At 34.6% G+C, this 17640-nt stretch overlaps 1 protein-coding gene across 1 annotated transcript; it reads left to right on the top strand.

Moving 5' to 3' along the window:
- The first annotated feature begins 7601 nt into the window (after nucleotides 1-7601).
- On the top strand, nucleotides 7602-9822 carry LOC131032344 (naringenin,2-oxoglutarate 3-dioxygenase). Its single transcript, XM_057963290.2, has 3 exons — nucleotides 7602-8555; nucleotides 8679-9006; nucleotides 9096-9822. The coding sequence occupies exons 1-3, from the start codon at nucleotides 8053-8055 to the stop codon at nucleotides 9378-9380; spliced, it is 1116 nt and encodes a 371-aa protein (XP_057819273.1). The 5' UTR covers nucleotides 7602-8052; the 3' UTR covers nucleotides 9381-9822.
- Nucleotides 9823-17640: the final 7818 nt, after the last annotated feature.

Here is a 17640-nt window from a genome sequence, read left to right as displayed (position 1 = left end):
AGAGGGCAAATGAGCAGAGAGTCAAATGGCGTTTTTTTTGGAAAAAATAAAAAATGAAAAATATCAAAATTTTCTCTCTTGAAAGGGTTGTATGCTAGAATCATGTTGATGTGGGAATAAATATTCTTTCATGGCTTATATATAATGTTGGAACAATCCAAAATTTGAAAGCATGAAAATGAAACTTCCACTAGACTAACATAAAGTAGTGCACAAGAGCATGTCTATCATAAATGAAATGAGCTCGTGTGTAAATAAAAATGAGGAACCTTACTTATATAGGCAAGGTAGATGAGGTGAGAAGGTAGGAAACAACAACTAACTATGCCTCCAAACATAGAACACTTGTGAGCTCACTCGATAAGTGTGTGAGCAAGTGTCAAACATGAATGCAATAGGTGTCTCACAATTTGAGGACACATATCTCAACTACATGAAGTGAGATAAAAGCATGAAAAACCTAAGTAAACTTAAGCCAAGTATGAATAGGTCAATCCTAGAAAAGTGATTAACTAACTTGGTGCATAATGACACTATTTACACTAGCAACTATAACACTTTGTCATTGCTAAATTTAGTTTAATTTTAGTTTATTTGTTTCTTTCTTATATGATGTTGGATCACATTTTCTGTAATGTAAATTAGAAGCTTGTTTTACTTTCCAATACATCTATTAATTGAAAAATCTAAAAAGACTTAAGTTTTGTGTTACTTTCTTATATTATATCACTTTTTCACTACTAAAAGCATATTAGATTTTTTTTTAATTTCAAATCTGTCTCAAAATTGAAAGCATAAAACGTTAAATAATTAATTAACTCATACTTCATTAGCTTTCATTGAAGATTGCATGCATGTAGTTTAGCTATATATTCATATCCTCTATTGTCTAAGTCAATGCCTACTTATATTTAAACTTGACACCTTTTAAATTGTAGAGGAACTTTCGATTTCAAATGTTTCAACATCATTTTGTACTAGGCTTAGGTTGCCCAATGGACATAATGAGTTTAATGATAATATGGAAGTGCAAGTTATTTAAAAAATATATATTTATAATTCCCTTTAGTACTCTTATCACCTCGATCATAGTTGATAATTGCTTTGGTGATTCCCTTGTGCATACAAAAAGAAAACAAAAAAAAAACCATTTAATTAAAAATACAAATAAAAGAGCAACAAATAGACTATCATATTTGAACAATAGATTTTTTTTTTCCATCAGACTGGAGTCCACCACTTACATCATTCTTTGAGGGCAAGCCATGCTTACCCACTTATGGAGGTTGAGTCATTCCAATAATATGCTCTCGGTTGACCTTTTTCTTTGAAGCTATTAGATTTCCATAATCTATATCAGTATTGTATGCAAGCTTTTGGATTCGATTGTGTGCAAAAATTTTAATCATCAACGTTTCAGATCACACTCTCTGATCCATCATTGAAATGTATGAAAATTCAAGAAAATGTAATTCATCACTATTGACCTTTTCCTTATCCGTATTTCCAGTAAGATGCAATTCATTAACTTTTCCATAGTCATTCCTGCAAGAGACCAGCCACAGTCATTCAGAAAACAACTACAATAATCTCCAGCTCCACATAATAATAAAGCCTTAGATTTCCATATGCCAAGTATCTCCACTCCAGTGTTAAGCATACTTAGTTTGTGTGTGCATTGTGCAATATGACTGTAGGATGAACTCACTAGTGCGATTTGACTCATCGCGTCCCACTTAACAATAAACAAAACCCATGTTATCAACATTGTATAACATGATTAACTGTAAAAATAGATCTTCAACGTAAAAGATCTCTTACTGATACAAGCAAATATATGGCCACCCTTAAACAGCACACACTAAACTGACAGACTGCTTAGGTGGCTCTTGTGGGGTTTATTCAATCATCTACGCCCTTTTCCGTTTTCCGTTCCCGTGGGCAGTCCCGTTATCGCGCGCATAACCCAAACAAAATTCAAACTCATTACTCTTCCTGCGCTGCAGTACTCCGCGTGCTCAGTCGCTTCCAGCCCGGACTACAAGGGGAGCTTCTGATAATGGTGTCCCGATAAATCAGGATATAGGCAAAATGGATTTGTTGAAAGGATTTAAGAAACTTTCAAGCAAATGCAATTGGCAGGTGTAAAGCCACGGTCTGCAGCCTTTTCCAGCGCTCTCCTTGCCTGTCCCAAAACAGAAGGTTTCGATCAGGATATGGACATCTTTCAAAGCTTAATAGAAGGTCTTTTTTTTCAGATTTTAAAGTTCATACGCTCTGGTATATATGTTTGCAAAGTGTGGAAGCATGGGTAAAGAAAGTGAACTGTTTGACAGAATGCCTCAGCGATGTCATTCCATGGAACTCAATGATTGCAGGATATGCTAAAAATGGATTTCTCAAGGATGCTCTCTAATTCTTTGATTATCTTTTCAATTTTGGATATTTCCTAATAAAAGCATGATCAAATGATTAGATTTAAAGATTAGGACATCATAGAAATGAATACAATGAAATTTTTTTTATGAATGGGTGTCTATTATATTACTTTATGATATATAATATATGTTTTCACAAAAAAAATGAGTGGAAACAAATCACACCTTGAAATGTCTAGGAAAGGAAAATCCTCAAATGGAATTAGATAGAAAAAATGGTCAAATTGCTAATCCACAACATGGTTATAAAATCATGAGGAAGAGGAGGCAAGCCGCATTGAAGGGGTTTCCATTAACCATCTAGGAGGCCCTACCTATCACGGATTGGTTTCCACCCCTTAATCGCAACTTCTTTGTTTAGATGAGGAATAGTTCTCATTAGAGACATAAACAAACTTACATTGTAACTCTTTGGGTATCAATAAGACCAAAAACTCAAGAGTAATGGGGAAGAGAATACAGTTCCTAAGTGACTTTGTGGAAGTCCTTTCCTTGCTTAAGAGAAGCCCATACAAAATTATTTGAAATATTTTTTCAATTTATAGTAGGAGTTCATACAAGGATCCCACATAAATTTACCACAAGGACATAAAAATTGGATAGTGAATTTACTTTCTTTCCTTTGGATCATCAAAATGTAAAAAAAAATTAGAACAAGGACATAAAACTAAGAGGAATTTATGTCTATGCATGAAATCATGAGCATGATTTATTTACTTCATATACCCAAATCCATCAGAAACCATAATAAAATGCTTCCATGCACTTTCTTTCCTTTTTCGTTCGTTTAAGACTCAAAATAAAGGCATTTTATAACTTCATTTTATCAACTAAGTGTGGTGATTGAATTGATTAAAGATGTCAATAAATAAATTTCCTAGCATGACTTCTATTGTTGTTTTCTCCTCTAATTCAAAATTTTAATGCTACAATAAATTTATTCTGAATGAAGCATAAAGTAGAAGGTATTTATGTTACATTAGTAGATATCCTAACCACTCTCTCTTGTTATAAGCAAAAAGGAGAAGGTATTTATGTTACATCAATGCATATCCTAACCACTCTCTCTTGTTATGAAATTTTATCTTTGTTCAAGCATACTTACCAAAATGCTGTTTATCACTCTTCTTGGTGGGATCCTTGTAAGGGCTCCTACAAGACACTTAATAATATTTTAGATAATTTTGTATGGGTTTTTCTTAAACAAGGAAAGGGCTCACAAAGTCACCTAGGAATTGTATTTTCTCCCCTATTACCGTTGAGGTTTTTTCTCTATTGATACCCTAAGAATTACAATGTAAGTTTGTTTATGTCTCTAATGAGAACTATTTCTCATCTAAACAAACGTGATTAAGAAGTTGTGATTAAGGGGTAGAAGCCAATTCATGATAGGTAGGGCCTCCTAGATGGTTAATGGAACCCCCTTCAATGTAACTTGCCTCCTCTTCCTCATGATTTTATAACCATGTTGTAATTTAGCAATTTGACCACTTTTATCTATCTACTTCTATTTGAGGATTTTCCTTCCCTAGACATTTTAGGGTCTAATTTGTTTCCACTCACTTTTTTTGTAAAAATATATATTATATCTCATTAAGTAATATAATAGACACTATTCATACAATTAAAATTCGTTTCATTCATTTCTATGATACCCTACTCTTGAAATATAATCATTTGATCATGCATTTATCAGGAAAGATCCAAAATTGAAAGGTAAAATCATTCACATTTTCATTTAAATTAAGAAAAAAATATAATCAAACCTATCCTAGTGATGTGAATCACCTAACAATATTTCTAAAATTCATGTGCATATTTGAAGCTTGTATTCCATCAAGATGCTCCTAAATACTCCAATTTTTAGATGAGAGAAGACTTTTGATAACATGATGTAAAATATTATTTCCTAGCAATCAACTTTCTTTATAGTTCACATAAAAGAACCTAGAATCGACATAGCAAGAATTTATGGATATAAAATACTAACTTATCACTTTCATTTTAGTTGCAAGTTCATAGGTCAACCAAACATCTAGAAAGAAATATTTTGATTATGATCCACATACAAGACTACTCGAACATCAAAAAAGTTTAACCATACAAACTTCATCATCTTCATCAATCAATAGACAATCTTTAATCATAAAATTAATAATATCATATTTAATTAGTTACTATTTTGTGATATCATTAAATTTACGACTTAATGTTTACTATTAATTAATCTTTTCTAATTCATTCCATCTAACCCTCATCAAAACAACAAAAAAATTGATTCCTTAGAATAATATGACTAATTAACTTGAGAACCCATATTCCAAATAAATATAACATTGCCAATACAAACATAAAGAGCAGATATAAATTCTGCACAAGTTTACCCTAAAAATTCTCTGAATCATATAGGGAAAATACAAAATTTGAAGTAAAATTAACCTCAGAAATGCCTCTCAATCACTAAAAATTAAATACAAATCTTACCAAATTCCAGAGTAATTATGCATACCAATCAGATTCAAGTCCTTACTAAGTTAAACAAACCAAGCCAGATACAAATCATAAAGACCATTACAAACCATCAAGAACAGATACAAATTGTTGCTCAACTCATATAATAAACACAGCCAATGACACAGAAAACGCTCTGACATTTGGTTGCAAGTTTCTAAAACCCTTTCAACAAATCCATTTTGTACATCCTGGGATAATGGCATTTTATCAAGCAATTCTTGAAGGCATTCTGTCAAACAGTTCATGTTCATTTTCTATTCTTCCACGTTTTGGATACATGTCTACCAGGCTAGTTACAGCTATAAATTCCTCTTGGCTTTAACCTGTAACGGATTGCAATAAGGGTTAATCATGTGATTGAATTATGTACAGCTCTCAGTCATTAAACCCGCATGGCTGCATGAAAATAGACAAGCAAAACTTACAATGTTAGAATGTCTTTCAGAGTACTTTCATTGAATCAAAGAATTAGAGAGCATCCTTGCGAAATCCATTTTTAGCATATCCTGCAATCATTAAGTTCCATGGAATGATATCGCTGAGGCATTCTGTCAAACAGTTCATGCGCTTCCCCATGCTTCCACACTTTGCAAACATATATACCAGAGCGTATGAACTTTAAAATCTGGGAAAAAAGACCACCTATTTAGCTTTGAAAGATGTCTATATCCTGATCGAAATCTTCTGTTTTGGGACAGGCAAGGAGAATGCTGGAAAAGGCTGCAGACCGTGGCTTTACACCTGCCAATTGCATTTGCTTGAAAGTTTCTTAAATCCTTTCAACAAATCCATTTTGCCTATATCCTGGTTTATCGGGACACCATTATCAGAAGCTCCCCTTGTAGTACGGGCTGGAAGCGACTGGGCACGTCGAGTACTGCAGCGCGGGAAGAGTAATGAGTTTGAATTTTGTTTGGCTTATGCGCGCGGTAACGGGACTGCCCACGGGAACGGAAAACGGAAAAGGGTGTTGATGATTGAATGGACCTCACAAGAGCCACCTAAGCAGTTTGTTAGCTTAGTGTGTGCTGTTTAAGCCAGCCCCAAATATATGCAATTCTTATACAAGGATAAAACCTCACAGTACAACAAACTAATTACATGTCAAATAGAAATGATAAAGAGAGTTCATGAGCATCTTCTACATTTGGTGTAGCTCTTATCAATAGTTGCTTCGATATGTATTTGGCTGGATCAACGGAGAGGTTCGCCAGAATGAATGAATCAAAATAAATTACAGCTTTATCATTGCCAAACAAAATTGAAGAAACCATCACTGCCTATGACAACAAACTGATCATCTTCTGAGATCACTTTTCTTTGAGGCATTATGTCAAACAGTTCGCGTGCTTTGTTTATTCTTCCCCATTTCCGCTGATGAAATTCCTACGGGTTCTCACAGACATCCGTGCCCTAGTTGCTCTTTTGGCAAACTTAGGGAGGAGGCTGGTAATATTGTGAAATTTGGCACTTCATTTGCCAATCGCATTTGCTTAAAACTTTTTTAACAAATCCATTTTGTGTATAGCCTGATGGTGTAAAAAACGGAATCATTGTTAATTATTTATTTCTAATTTATAAAGATAAATAGGAGAGCTTTTCTTTGACATGTGATATTAGAGTCTCAATTTAGATTCAATTTTAGAGTTTCAATTCAGCTTCAAATTTTTCAGGATATGGGTAAGTGGAGTTAAAACCTACACCTTTGAATATTAATCTTATACATTAGTAATCATTTTTTACATTTGATATTAGAGTTTCAATTTAAGTTTAATTTTTTTGAGTTATAATATATGGGTGAGTTGAGCTTGTTGAAATTTTTTTTAAAAAAAATAGTGAAATTATGCTGATAATTTTATGCATCCAAATAAATAGATAACAACCTATGAATAACTTTCAATGCCCGCATTAAATGTTAGAGATAAACAAACCTATGGGAGGTGGTTAGAATACCATTTGTTAAACCACATTTATTGTTATGCCAAAAGATCGACCTATTAACACTTGATAAAAATGCTATAGATAAACCAATCCATGGGAAGTAGTTAGTTCATGTCAAGGGAGACCGGGGATTAGTCCAACAATAACATATGTTTCCTTCAACTCAAGCACTAAATAAAAAGGCATGTGAGAAACCTTAAATCACAAATGATTTCAAAAACCACTAAAACAAATCACAAAAAAAAAAAAAAAACCTTGTTCAACTTGTGGTTTTTGTTTGCTTTTGAAAGAATTTCCTTACTTTATCCAAGCTTTCATTGTATTTTTTTTTTTTCATGCTTTTACTATTTTGACAATAAAAAATGTCTTATAAATTACCATTTTTTACATGTGACATTAGAATTTCAATTTAAATTCAATTTTTTTGAATTATAATATTAATCTAATACACTAACGATCATTTTAAAATATAAATGAAAATGTTGATTTAAAAATTCACTAACATCCGCAGAATTTGATATAATATTTTTATATTTCTAATAGAAATAAAAATAAGCACTTTATCCAAACATTAGAGCCGAATTTGATGAACAAAATTCTATCGAGAAGGAAACAAATAACATGGATTTAACAAATTTTGGAAAACTATAATTCAATGCCGTGGCAGGAACTAACAAAACAGAGGAAGACACGCAGAGCCTCACCTTATTCTCACATCTGACTTTTCTCCTTAAAAAAAATGACCACGAGTGTTTTTGTGTTAATTTGCAATATAAGACGGACGATTTGGTCTCGAGGGTTAAGTATCGAATAAACAATGGGTGTGGTAATCAGATGGCAATTTGGTCTTCAATATTAGGTCAATTAGTAAACAGTGGGTGTGGTAATCAATCAGATAGCGAGTGTTGTGTTTTGGGTTTGTACGAGGCAGGCAGGAATGTTAGGAACCCCTCTAAGTTTCCAACTATCGTTCAATCAGCTGCCCTTCTCGCTATCTACCTATTGGTGGGTTAACACAGCGTGCACTTCAACAACCCCCAAATCTTCTGTATAATACCTCTGACATGGATGCTTCAAGGAACAAGGCACTGAAAGCCTTTACCATCATATCACTCGTAGCAAGTAATTTGTGTTAGCTTTTGTTAGGAGTGCACAAAAAATGGCACCAGCAGCAGTAGCAGGAGCCCCTGCAGTACCCTCGGAGCGACCTGACGTGCTTCCAGTGGGGGAAGCGGAGACAGCAAAGTCACTGCAGTCGATCTTTGTGCGTGACGAGGATGAGAGACCCAAGGTGGCGTACAATGTTTTCAGCAGTGACATTCCGGTTATCTCCCTGGAGGGAATAGAGGGACCACAGAGAGAGCGCGTGAAGGAGGAAGTCACCAACGCGTGCAAGGAATGGGGGATTTTCCAGGTGGTGAACCATGGTGTCCCAGAGGAGCTGGTGAACACCATGACTCAATTCTCCCGAGAATTCTTCGCCCTTCCCGCAGAGGAGAAGCTCAAGTACGACATGCGAGGAGGCAAGCGTGGAGGATTCGTTGTGAGCAGTCACCTGCAGGGCGAGTCCGTTCTTGACTGGAGAGAAATCTGCACTTACTTCGCCCAGCCCCTTCACCAACGTGACTACACCCGCTGGCCCGACAAGCCCGAGGGATGGAGGTAACTAATGAACTCCCCTCCAACCCCAACTTCTTCCCCTAATTATGATGGGTATAATCTAAATATCCTCTGTTAGGAATTAGGAATTGGGAATATCATTTTCGTACTTTTACCTCTGTGCAGAGAGATTGTGGACAAGTACAGCGAGGCGCTGATGGGTTTAGCGAGCAAGCTGCTGCAGATCGTCTCGGAGGCGCTGGGATTGGAGCCCGAGGCGGTGACAAAAGCGTGCGTTGAGATGGACCAGAAGGTGGTGATAAACTACTACCCCAAATGCCCACAACCTGATATGACCCTGGGATTGAAGCGCCACACCGATCCTGGCACCATTACTCTGCTCCTCCAAGACCAGGTGGGCGGCCTCCAGGCTACCAAGGACGATGGGCTCAACTGGATCACTGTCGAGCCTGTCCAGGGAGCTTTCGTAGTCAATCTTGGCGACCACATGCATGTCAGTATTTTTGCTCTATTACTCTCTATTGTCATTCATTTTTAGGGTTATGTAGTTCTAATTGGGTGTGTGCTATTGTGATTGATCAGTTTCTGAGCAATGGGAAGTTCAAGACCGCGGACCATCAGGCCGTGGTGAACTCCAACTATAGTAGATTGTCCATTGCTACATTTCAGAATCCGTCCCAGGAGGCAATTGTGTACCCGCTGAAGTTGGAGGAGGGAGAGCAGTCTTTCATGGAAGAGCCCATCACTTTTGCTCAGATGTATTCCCGCAAGATGAGCCGTGACATTGAACTTGCCCGCCAGAAGAAGCTCGCCAAGCTCGCGCCTGCCCCTGAACCTGCACCCTCCCCTGCCGTTGCATCTCAATAAAGTAATTAAGCATTGATGCTCTGAAGATATCATGCTGTCTCAATAAAAAGCTATTTAGTTTATATTAAGGTGCGGTAGACAAGAGCCTACAGAGGGTTTAGTCCATACTTATGCATTAGATTTCCCGTTTTGTGTCTGAATTACTAGATATGGAGGATGAATTTGATCAGTTTATGGAGCCCAGGCAACATTAGGTTATTGACTATGGAATGAGATTGGCCACCGTCATGAATGAATAGTATGCGATTGAAAAGCTTTGTAAATGGCCGATGTTCATTCTTATTGAGAATAATGAGCTTGGTGGGAACTGTCATTTATGACAGGAGACAGAGCTTTGACTGGGCTTCCATTTGGTGCCCTAGTCGTTCTGGGTTTATTTCTGTAGAGATTAATGTTAAATTTATTTATATACTCAAATTCAGAAGCACTCTTCTTAATATTATAGACTTTGTGGAAGTATTAGTTACAGAATTCTTGTTGTGCCAGAAGCACTCTTCTCAATATTACAGATTTTGTCGAAGTATTAGTTACACGATTCTAGTTATGCCATTAATGGTCTAGAGGACGGTCGAGAGCACCAGAAGCACTCTTCTAAGTATTAGTTACACAATTCTAGTTGTTCCATTAATGGTCCAGAGGACAAGAAGTTTGAAGTGGTCAAATTTTTTACAAATTTTACTTGTGTCATTAATGGTTCGGACAAGAAAATTTCAGTGGCCAAAATTTTTACAGAATGCTAGTTGTGTCATAAATGGTTCAGACTATAAGAAGTATAAGTGGACATTTTTTTCCCTATTAATTTTAGATTATTAAGTAGCAGATGGTACAGAAGTTTAGTTGTCTCATTATTATTAGTTTAAATGGCAAGAAATTTTTAAGTGGTCAATTAATGGTTTGAAGATAAGAAGTTTTTATGTGATCAATTTTTTTTTATTAGTTTGTTGTGTCATTATTGGTTTAATGGACAAGAAGTTTTTAAGAAGTCAATTAATGATCTTTTGGCAACCACCAACTCTATCTTGAATTGAGGAAAAAATAAGAGTTACAATTTAAAACTTTCTTTTTCCATATTTAATTTATTTTTTTGTCATTTTAAGTCTATTACAGTTGATTTTTGGGTTCAATTATGTAAAAACTTTTGCATCAACATTTCAGTTGTTCTCTTTCATGGTGATGATGGTTTATGGAGTGTGATCTGAATGAGCTGAAACGTTGACATAGTTGAATCCTCAATTCCAAAAATTAAATCACAATCAACAACATGGACTATAGCAATCTCACAAATCTAATTTTAAGTCTATTATATCACTCATTAAACCTTCTAATTCAAAAGAAAAATACAATTCTAATTAAATAATTAAATAAATATAATCAACAAATTATTTCAAGATTAAATAATCAAGAAAAAAGTTATTTAAAATGATTTATTAAATAAACGTGAAAACTCAAAGAAATAAATAAATGTATTTTTAAAACAAAATTGATATTGATATTCTATTATAAATAGTTCTGTAAAATCCATACTTTTCAATTTGTACATAAGTTTTGTCTAAAAATAGGAAGTAAAGCATACATTAGATTTTTGGTGTTGAATTCACTCATAATAGAATGTAATGTTTGGTCATGTCATCATATCTTTTGTTACCTATGTGTTTTTATTGAGTCTAAATTAAAAATATTTCATGTCCACATAGCTCATAGTTGAGACTCAAACATCAAATTAATTGGAATCATCAAATTTTCTTATATCCAAATTTAGTTTGGGTTCATTTTCATCTCACCTAGACTCTAATTAAAAGGATGTTGATAGTTCCAATATTTGTTATACTAATCAATGAGGACAAAAGCACATAGAAAATATGACCCCCCCAAAAAAAGTGATACATAAATTGAAATATTTTCCACAATGACATAGTCTTTATTCCAAAGAAAACTCTTCTAAAAAAGAAAAACCTCTAAATTTTGAAGTGATGTATTTATAATAACAGTATGGTTACAATACTAGAGAAAATTTTAGTGGCGAATATTTGGTATCAGACATTTCAAAAATGGCGAATAAGTTCGACCAATTGAGGTGATCGAATCGCCCCAACTTTATAAATTTTCGATCAAATGCATTTCAATTTGCCTTCATTTTTCTTAATTATTTGTAACGATTTAAAGATTTTGTCAATAGAGTCTATGTTTTCACAATGGTCTATTTAATATTTTCGCTTGCATTTTCGAAAGTGTGTCTTAATGCACCGACCTAATTCGCCAATAGCCATCAATAGTTCAATTTGCATAAGGACCCAATTCGCTCGACATTTTTGGAAGAGTGTCTTAATTCTCCCCAATATTCGCCAATACCATTAATCGTTCAATGTTGCGGGAGGATTGATTTCGCCAATTCTATTATAAGTCCATCCTAATGGACGGTCCATAATCGCCTAGTAAATTACAACACATGTTTTGTCGACGTTTCATTCGCCTTATGTTTCCATAAAACGTGTTAGAATTAAGTGGGATTTGCCAATTTTTTTGTATACCATTTAAAATTCATGTAATATTGGCCAAATATGGATTGGTATAAGATTGTATGAAAGATCAAATTTATTTTTACACAATTTGGTCAGTACTCATTTCAGAGCTCTCAAACCGGATCAATAGCCAAGTTATGGATAGGAACAACCATTGTTGCATTACCATCTACTAGTGCTCTATGCTATTCTCTGAGAATCTAGAGGTAAGTGATAATTTATTTGAAGTTTTTAAGTGGCCAATTAATCATCTTAATTTTGTCAACCATCAACTCTATCTATATTTGATGATTTTTTTAATTTTTTTTAATTTAGAGCTTTCTTTTTCATTATTCAATTTTTATTTATTTTCATCATTTTAGGTCTATTTTATCAATTATTAAACCTTCTCATTAAGAACAAGAATGCAATTATTTTGTATAATGAAATGCTTCATGATAAAATACTTAAATAAATATAATCAACAACTTATTTGAAGGTAAAATAATTAAGAAAGAACTTATTTAAAGTGTAACATCGTAAATTGTACACCCTTGCTAGGGTGGTACAATTCTACGCTTAGTTTAGCACCCGCCTTAGTGTATTTGCATCCTGCATTGTAATTTCCCTTTAAGCATTTAATTAATTAATTTAATTAAATCTAAATTCATATTTCATCACTTGCCACATCATTAAATTGGGCCCTTTACCCAAAGTTTGGCCTTTTTTATTGTATTCTTCCAATAAATCATTAAATCATAAACCTTAATTATGTCTTATTTCGACCTTTAAGGCCTGATTTTGCATATCAAAACATCTTGAAATCAGCTATAACTTTGGGATTCACTCTAATATCATCATATCTAACAGCCTTGAAAATTTGGTGAAAAGTTGGTCGGACCGTGCGTAAGTTATGCACAGTCCCCGACATTTTTTCTAAAATTTTGGGAGAATAATTCTATGATATTATTATGCTTAACCCCAAGAAATTGGCGGAAAATTCAAATCCTAAGTCAGCCTAAAGATGAAATTAGGATCTAGGGTTTCATACATAAGAGCTATCTTTCTTCATTTGAAGGTCTAGAAGTTTTTGGCTAAGGAGCCTTCTATCCAGTGAAAGAGCAGGTCTTTTGGAGTCTTCAACAACATTCAATGATATCTATAAAGAATTCATCAAGCATTCTTTCATCAATTGGGGGCTTTTGAAGATGTAGAAAAGCAATAGGAGATCACCAACTGCAGATTGGCTTGTGTAGACACTCAAAATTGTCATGGCTAATTAAATAAATATTTTATTTATTTAATTATCTAAGCCTAATTCTTCTATTAATTAAATAAATCCTTATTTATTTAATTAATTCGTTTATCCTCTTCTAGCCTTATTTCTCATTTAAATAAATACATTTATTTATTTAAATTATCCCTTTCTTAAATTAAATAAATATTTTATTTATTTAATTGTCCTACTTCTTCTATTAATTAAATAAATCTTTATTTATTTAATTAATTCATTATCTTTTTCTACACATGACACATGTCATTCATCTCTTATTTCCTACACTACCTACCTCTTTCATTATTTTACTATTTCTTTTACCTACCCTCTAATCCTAGCCGACCTCTCTTTTTACACCTCTCAATCTTAACCCTCCATTTCTTATTGTGTCTTCTATTTAAAGAGATGCTTTCTTCATTGACAAACCCTAATGACTAATGACAAACCCTAATGACTGATTTTGGAGTACTTGGCTACACTACAACTCCACTTGCAACCACATTCCGTTCTTTGTTGAGCTCTTGTGCATATAAAAATCTGAGAGCAAGTATATCAAGCAAGATCAATGGAGATAGGAAGAATGGAGATCAAAACCCTATTGGACATGTGATGGTATAATCTTTGTGATTTTGAGTTATTTGCATTGTCTTAGGTTATCTTCATATGTTATGGTGGATCTTTGTTCATTGTTAGGCTAGGGTTTAGTGGTTGGATTCATTTAGCCTTTCAATTTTGTTATTATTGTTATCCATTTTCACCATATACATTTTGGCACGCCCGGTGGGACATGGATTTTTCTTAGATCTATGTTTTTTTGCAGATTTTTCTAACCCTATATTGCTATTTTGTAAAACAATTTGGAGAATAACCTTGTGCAGCTAGGGTTTTGGACACAAAATCAAGATCTTGGAGAGATTCGATCATATCTCATAAACGGCTTGGAAATTTTGCACCAAATTTTTTTTGCAGGTTGAAGAAAGTATCAGGAGCTCTCAATCCAAAATTCAGAATTTTTGGAGCAAATTTTCAATTTTTAGGAATTTTTTATGATTTTTCATAAAAAAATTATTTTGAGAGAAAATGAGAGAATTTTTCAGATTTTCTTACATTTTTGGAAATCTCTCATAATTATACACAGGATTTGTTCTTTGTGAATTTAATTTTGATGCAAAATATTTCCCTAAAAATTAGATCTTTAAAAATTAGGGTTTTTATTTATTTTGATCGGATCTCACAAACGGCTTCGAATTTTTCCATAAAATTTTTTGTATAGGTCAGGAACAGTATTAGAAAGATTCAGTAAAAATTTCAGATTTTTTGGATCGATTTTGCATTTTATATGAATTTTTATGATTTTTCATAAAAAATTAATTTTGAAAGAAAATTAGCGAATTTTTTAGATTTTCTTACATTTTTGGAAATATCTCAGAATTATACATAGGATCTGTTCTTTGTGATTTTAAATTTGATGCAAAATCATTCTTCAAAAATTAGATCTTTGAAAATTAGGGTTTTGCATTATTTTACTCATATCTTACAAACTGCTTGGATTTGTTGCAAGAAATTTTTTGTGCAGGTTTGGAAGACCATAAAGACTCTCCAGTAAAAATTTCAAATTTTTTGGATCGATTTTGCATTTTATATGAATTTTTTATGATTTTTCATAAAAAATTAATTTTTGGAGCAAATTAGCAAATTTTTTGGATTTTCTTACATTTCTGGAAATATCTTGAAATTTTACAGGTGGTCTTTTTTTATGATGAATCAGGTCTTTGAATTGGTCAACAAAATGCATTGTTGAAGGCCCCTATTTCACAAAGTCTTTTGGATCTAAAATTTACCTAACTTGTGTGCTTGCACGAAGGGGTGATCATTTGAAACAATCCAAACTACTAATAAATCTTTGTTGCAGGTCCGTGGCAAGGTTTTTTGGATTTTTATTGTGTGCCTTGTTTTCATAGACTAGCAAACACTTCAATTGGTGCACTAAAATTGAATCATTGTCTTTTGTGTCTTGAGCAATAGGCTCTTTTTATTTAATCTTTAAAGGGCATGTCTTCCCGTGTGGTCATTAGGACTACTAGTGAGAAGAGAACGACCCAAGTGGTAGCGAGGAAAACCCACCTCATCCAAACCACTATAATCAAATGTATTCATGGTGAAAACTATGAATAACGTGTGCTGATTAGTTCATACCGACACTATGTCTCCCCATAAACCCGTTTGATCAAATTTATTTGATCATTTGTAGGGCGTAACCCCTACCGGCTGGGAGCCTTCTGTATTTACAGAGCTGAAAGTGCCGCATGTATGGCCACACGAGCGGATGCCCTTACTAGCACCTTTTTGTTTTAGAAGCCCAAATCCTTCTAGTTCTTGGGGCAGGAGGTCGGACCTCTAGTAGCGGCCCACACACATACGGTTCTTAGTAGAGATACAAAGTTCGCCATGGGGAGTTTTCATGGGGACTGATGCTTGGCTGACCCGAGAAGTGAGTGCCGAGGGTGGAGCCAGTGAGGTCAAGCATCTAAGTATCCGCTCTGAATAGCGTAGCCTCGGGGGTAAAACCCTATGTGGGATCAACAACTATTGTCTTGGCCAGCCATAAGAATTGTGCTTGACTTATGTTAAACATTCAAACAATCAAGACCAAACAGCAAAACATTGTGTCTTTTGTGTCTTCAAGTGTATGCAAAACAATTTTACATCAAACAACACACTTTTCTTGGAGTCATTTTGGAGTCTAAACACTTGCAAACACTGAGTCCTCATCAACATTGTGTCCTCTTGTCACGAAAAATAGTCAAACATTCAAATTTGGTCACAACCAAAAACTTCACAAATTGGAAAAATTTCACAGTCCAACAAACAAAAGAAATCAGTTTCGGCATACTTGAGCTTCCTAGGTTGTCTCTTCAGGTTTCATCTAGCATTCAACCTGTCTTTGGGTCTCACATAGTCCATCATTGCTTCACATCTCATTTTACATTCACAATTGTCTAAACTTGAGTCAAAAGGTCACTTGCTTGTCCTCATCATACTTTGTCAACACACTACATACTACTACACTTTGCTAAGTGGTCCCTCATCAAGGTTTCTTACCTTTGGGTCTCATTTGGTCTTACTTAGAGTCAAGGTCAGCTTACCTCATCAAGAGAAACTATCCTCTCTTTGGAAGTCACACCTACTCTACTACTTACATACTTGGTCTTACACTTTGGACATTGCAAGTACATCTCAAGATTCATTTACACTCCATACAACTCTTGGTCTTCCATACTCTTTTCATTTTTCATCTAGTCTCTCACATCTTGGTCTAACACCTAGTTCATGGTTGAAACCCGCCTTCAAAAATCTAGGAGAATAGCTAAAGAAGCTCAAGAATCCGCAAACATGAGTTCTTATGAGTATGACAATAATCTATTCTACAATCCTGAGCACACTACATTACCAGACATGAATGTTTATAGAAACAATCCAAATGTGGAAAGCGCAAACACTATAAACAACAATGCTACACACAATGACACAGTGGACAACTCTTCAATACTATCAGCAGACATACAAGAATCTATAATGGATCCTCAATTCAATAGATTGGTTGAAGAGATAATGAGGAGAGATCGTCAATACTTTCTAAACATGATGGCACAAAGTGGAGCTAAAATACCGCATGATTTTGACTTATCTCAACTTATGGAAAGTCGACCCTCACAACAAACTCAATCCAACATGGATCAAAGGAGACCAAATAGTGGAGGAAATAGAGGACCGAATATGATGCCTGAGTCACCATCAGTTTGCTTCAAAAACCAGCAATCCCACATACACAAGCTCAAACATATGATACTTACATTCAAAGACCATCATGGAGGCCCTATGCTCAAACACATGCTCAAGATATGGGTCAATCAAGACAAGTGGATACTCAAGGACATCCTCAAAATTTTGACACAAGGAGACCTCATGTCAAAATTGGGGGCAACACAATGGAAAATGAAAGACCTGTTGAATATGGTTTATACACACAAAACAGATATGGAGTCCCTCAACAAGAAGTTATGCCAAGTGCTCCATATATGTCGCAACAATATAGACCTCCATATGGACATGTCTACGATCAGTATCATCCATACATGCAACAAGCTCCTCCTCAAATGGGTGTTTCAAACATGGGGTATGCTACAAGAAATCAGTCTCCTCCCAAGAATAATTTGGAACAACAAATTAGAGATCTACAAAAGAAAGTGGAGGACATGAGTACATCCAAACCTACATACACTATGAGAGATATATGCCCTTATCCCTTCGATAAGAGCATTCCAATGCCTCCGTTTCCTCCGCACTTTGTAACACCAAAATTTGACAAATATAGAGGGAGAGGAGACCCCAAGGCACATATAAGACAATTCTTCACAGCTTGCATTGAGGTAGCGGCAGAAGAAACATACTTGATGAGGTTGTTCCCACAGAGCTTAGGTGACCA

Source organism: Cryptomeria japonica, chromosome 3, assembly GCF_030272615.1.
Source record: "Cryptomeria japonica chromosome 3, Sugi_1.0, whole genome shotgun sequence".
Lineage (NCBI taxonomy): Eukaryota > Viridiplantae > Streptophyta > Pinopsida > Cupressales > Cupressaceae > Cryptomeria > Cryptomeria japonica.
Note: the sequence above shows the minus strand (reverse complement) of the source record. Positions and strands in the feature narration are given on the sequence as shown.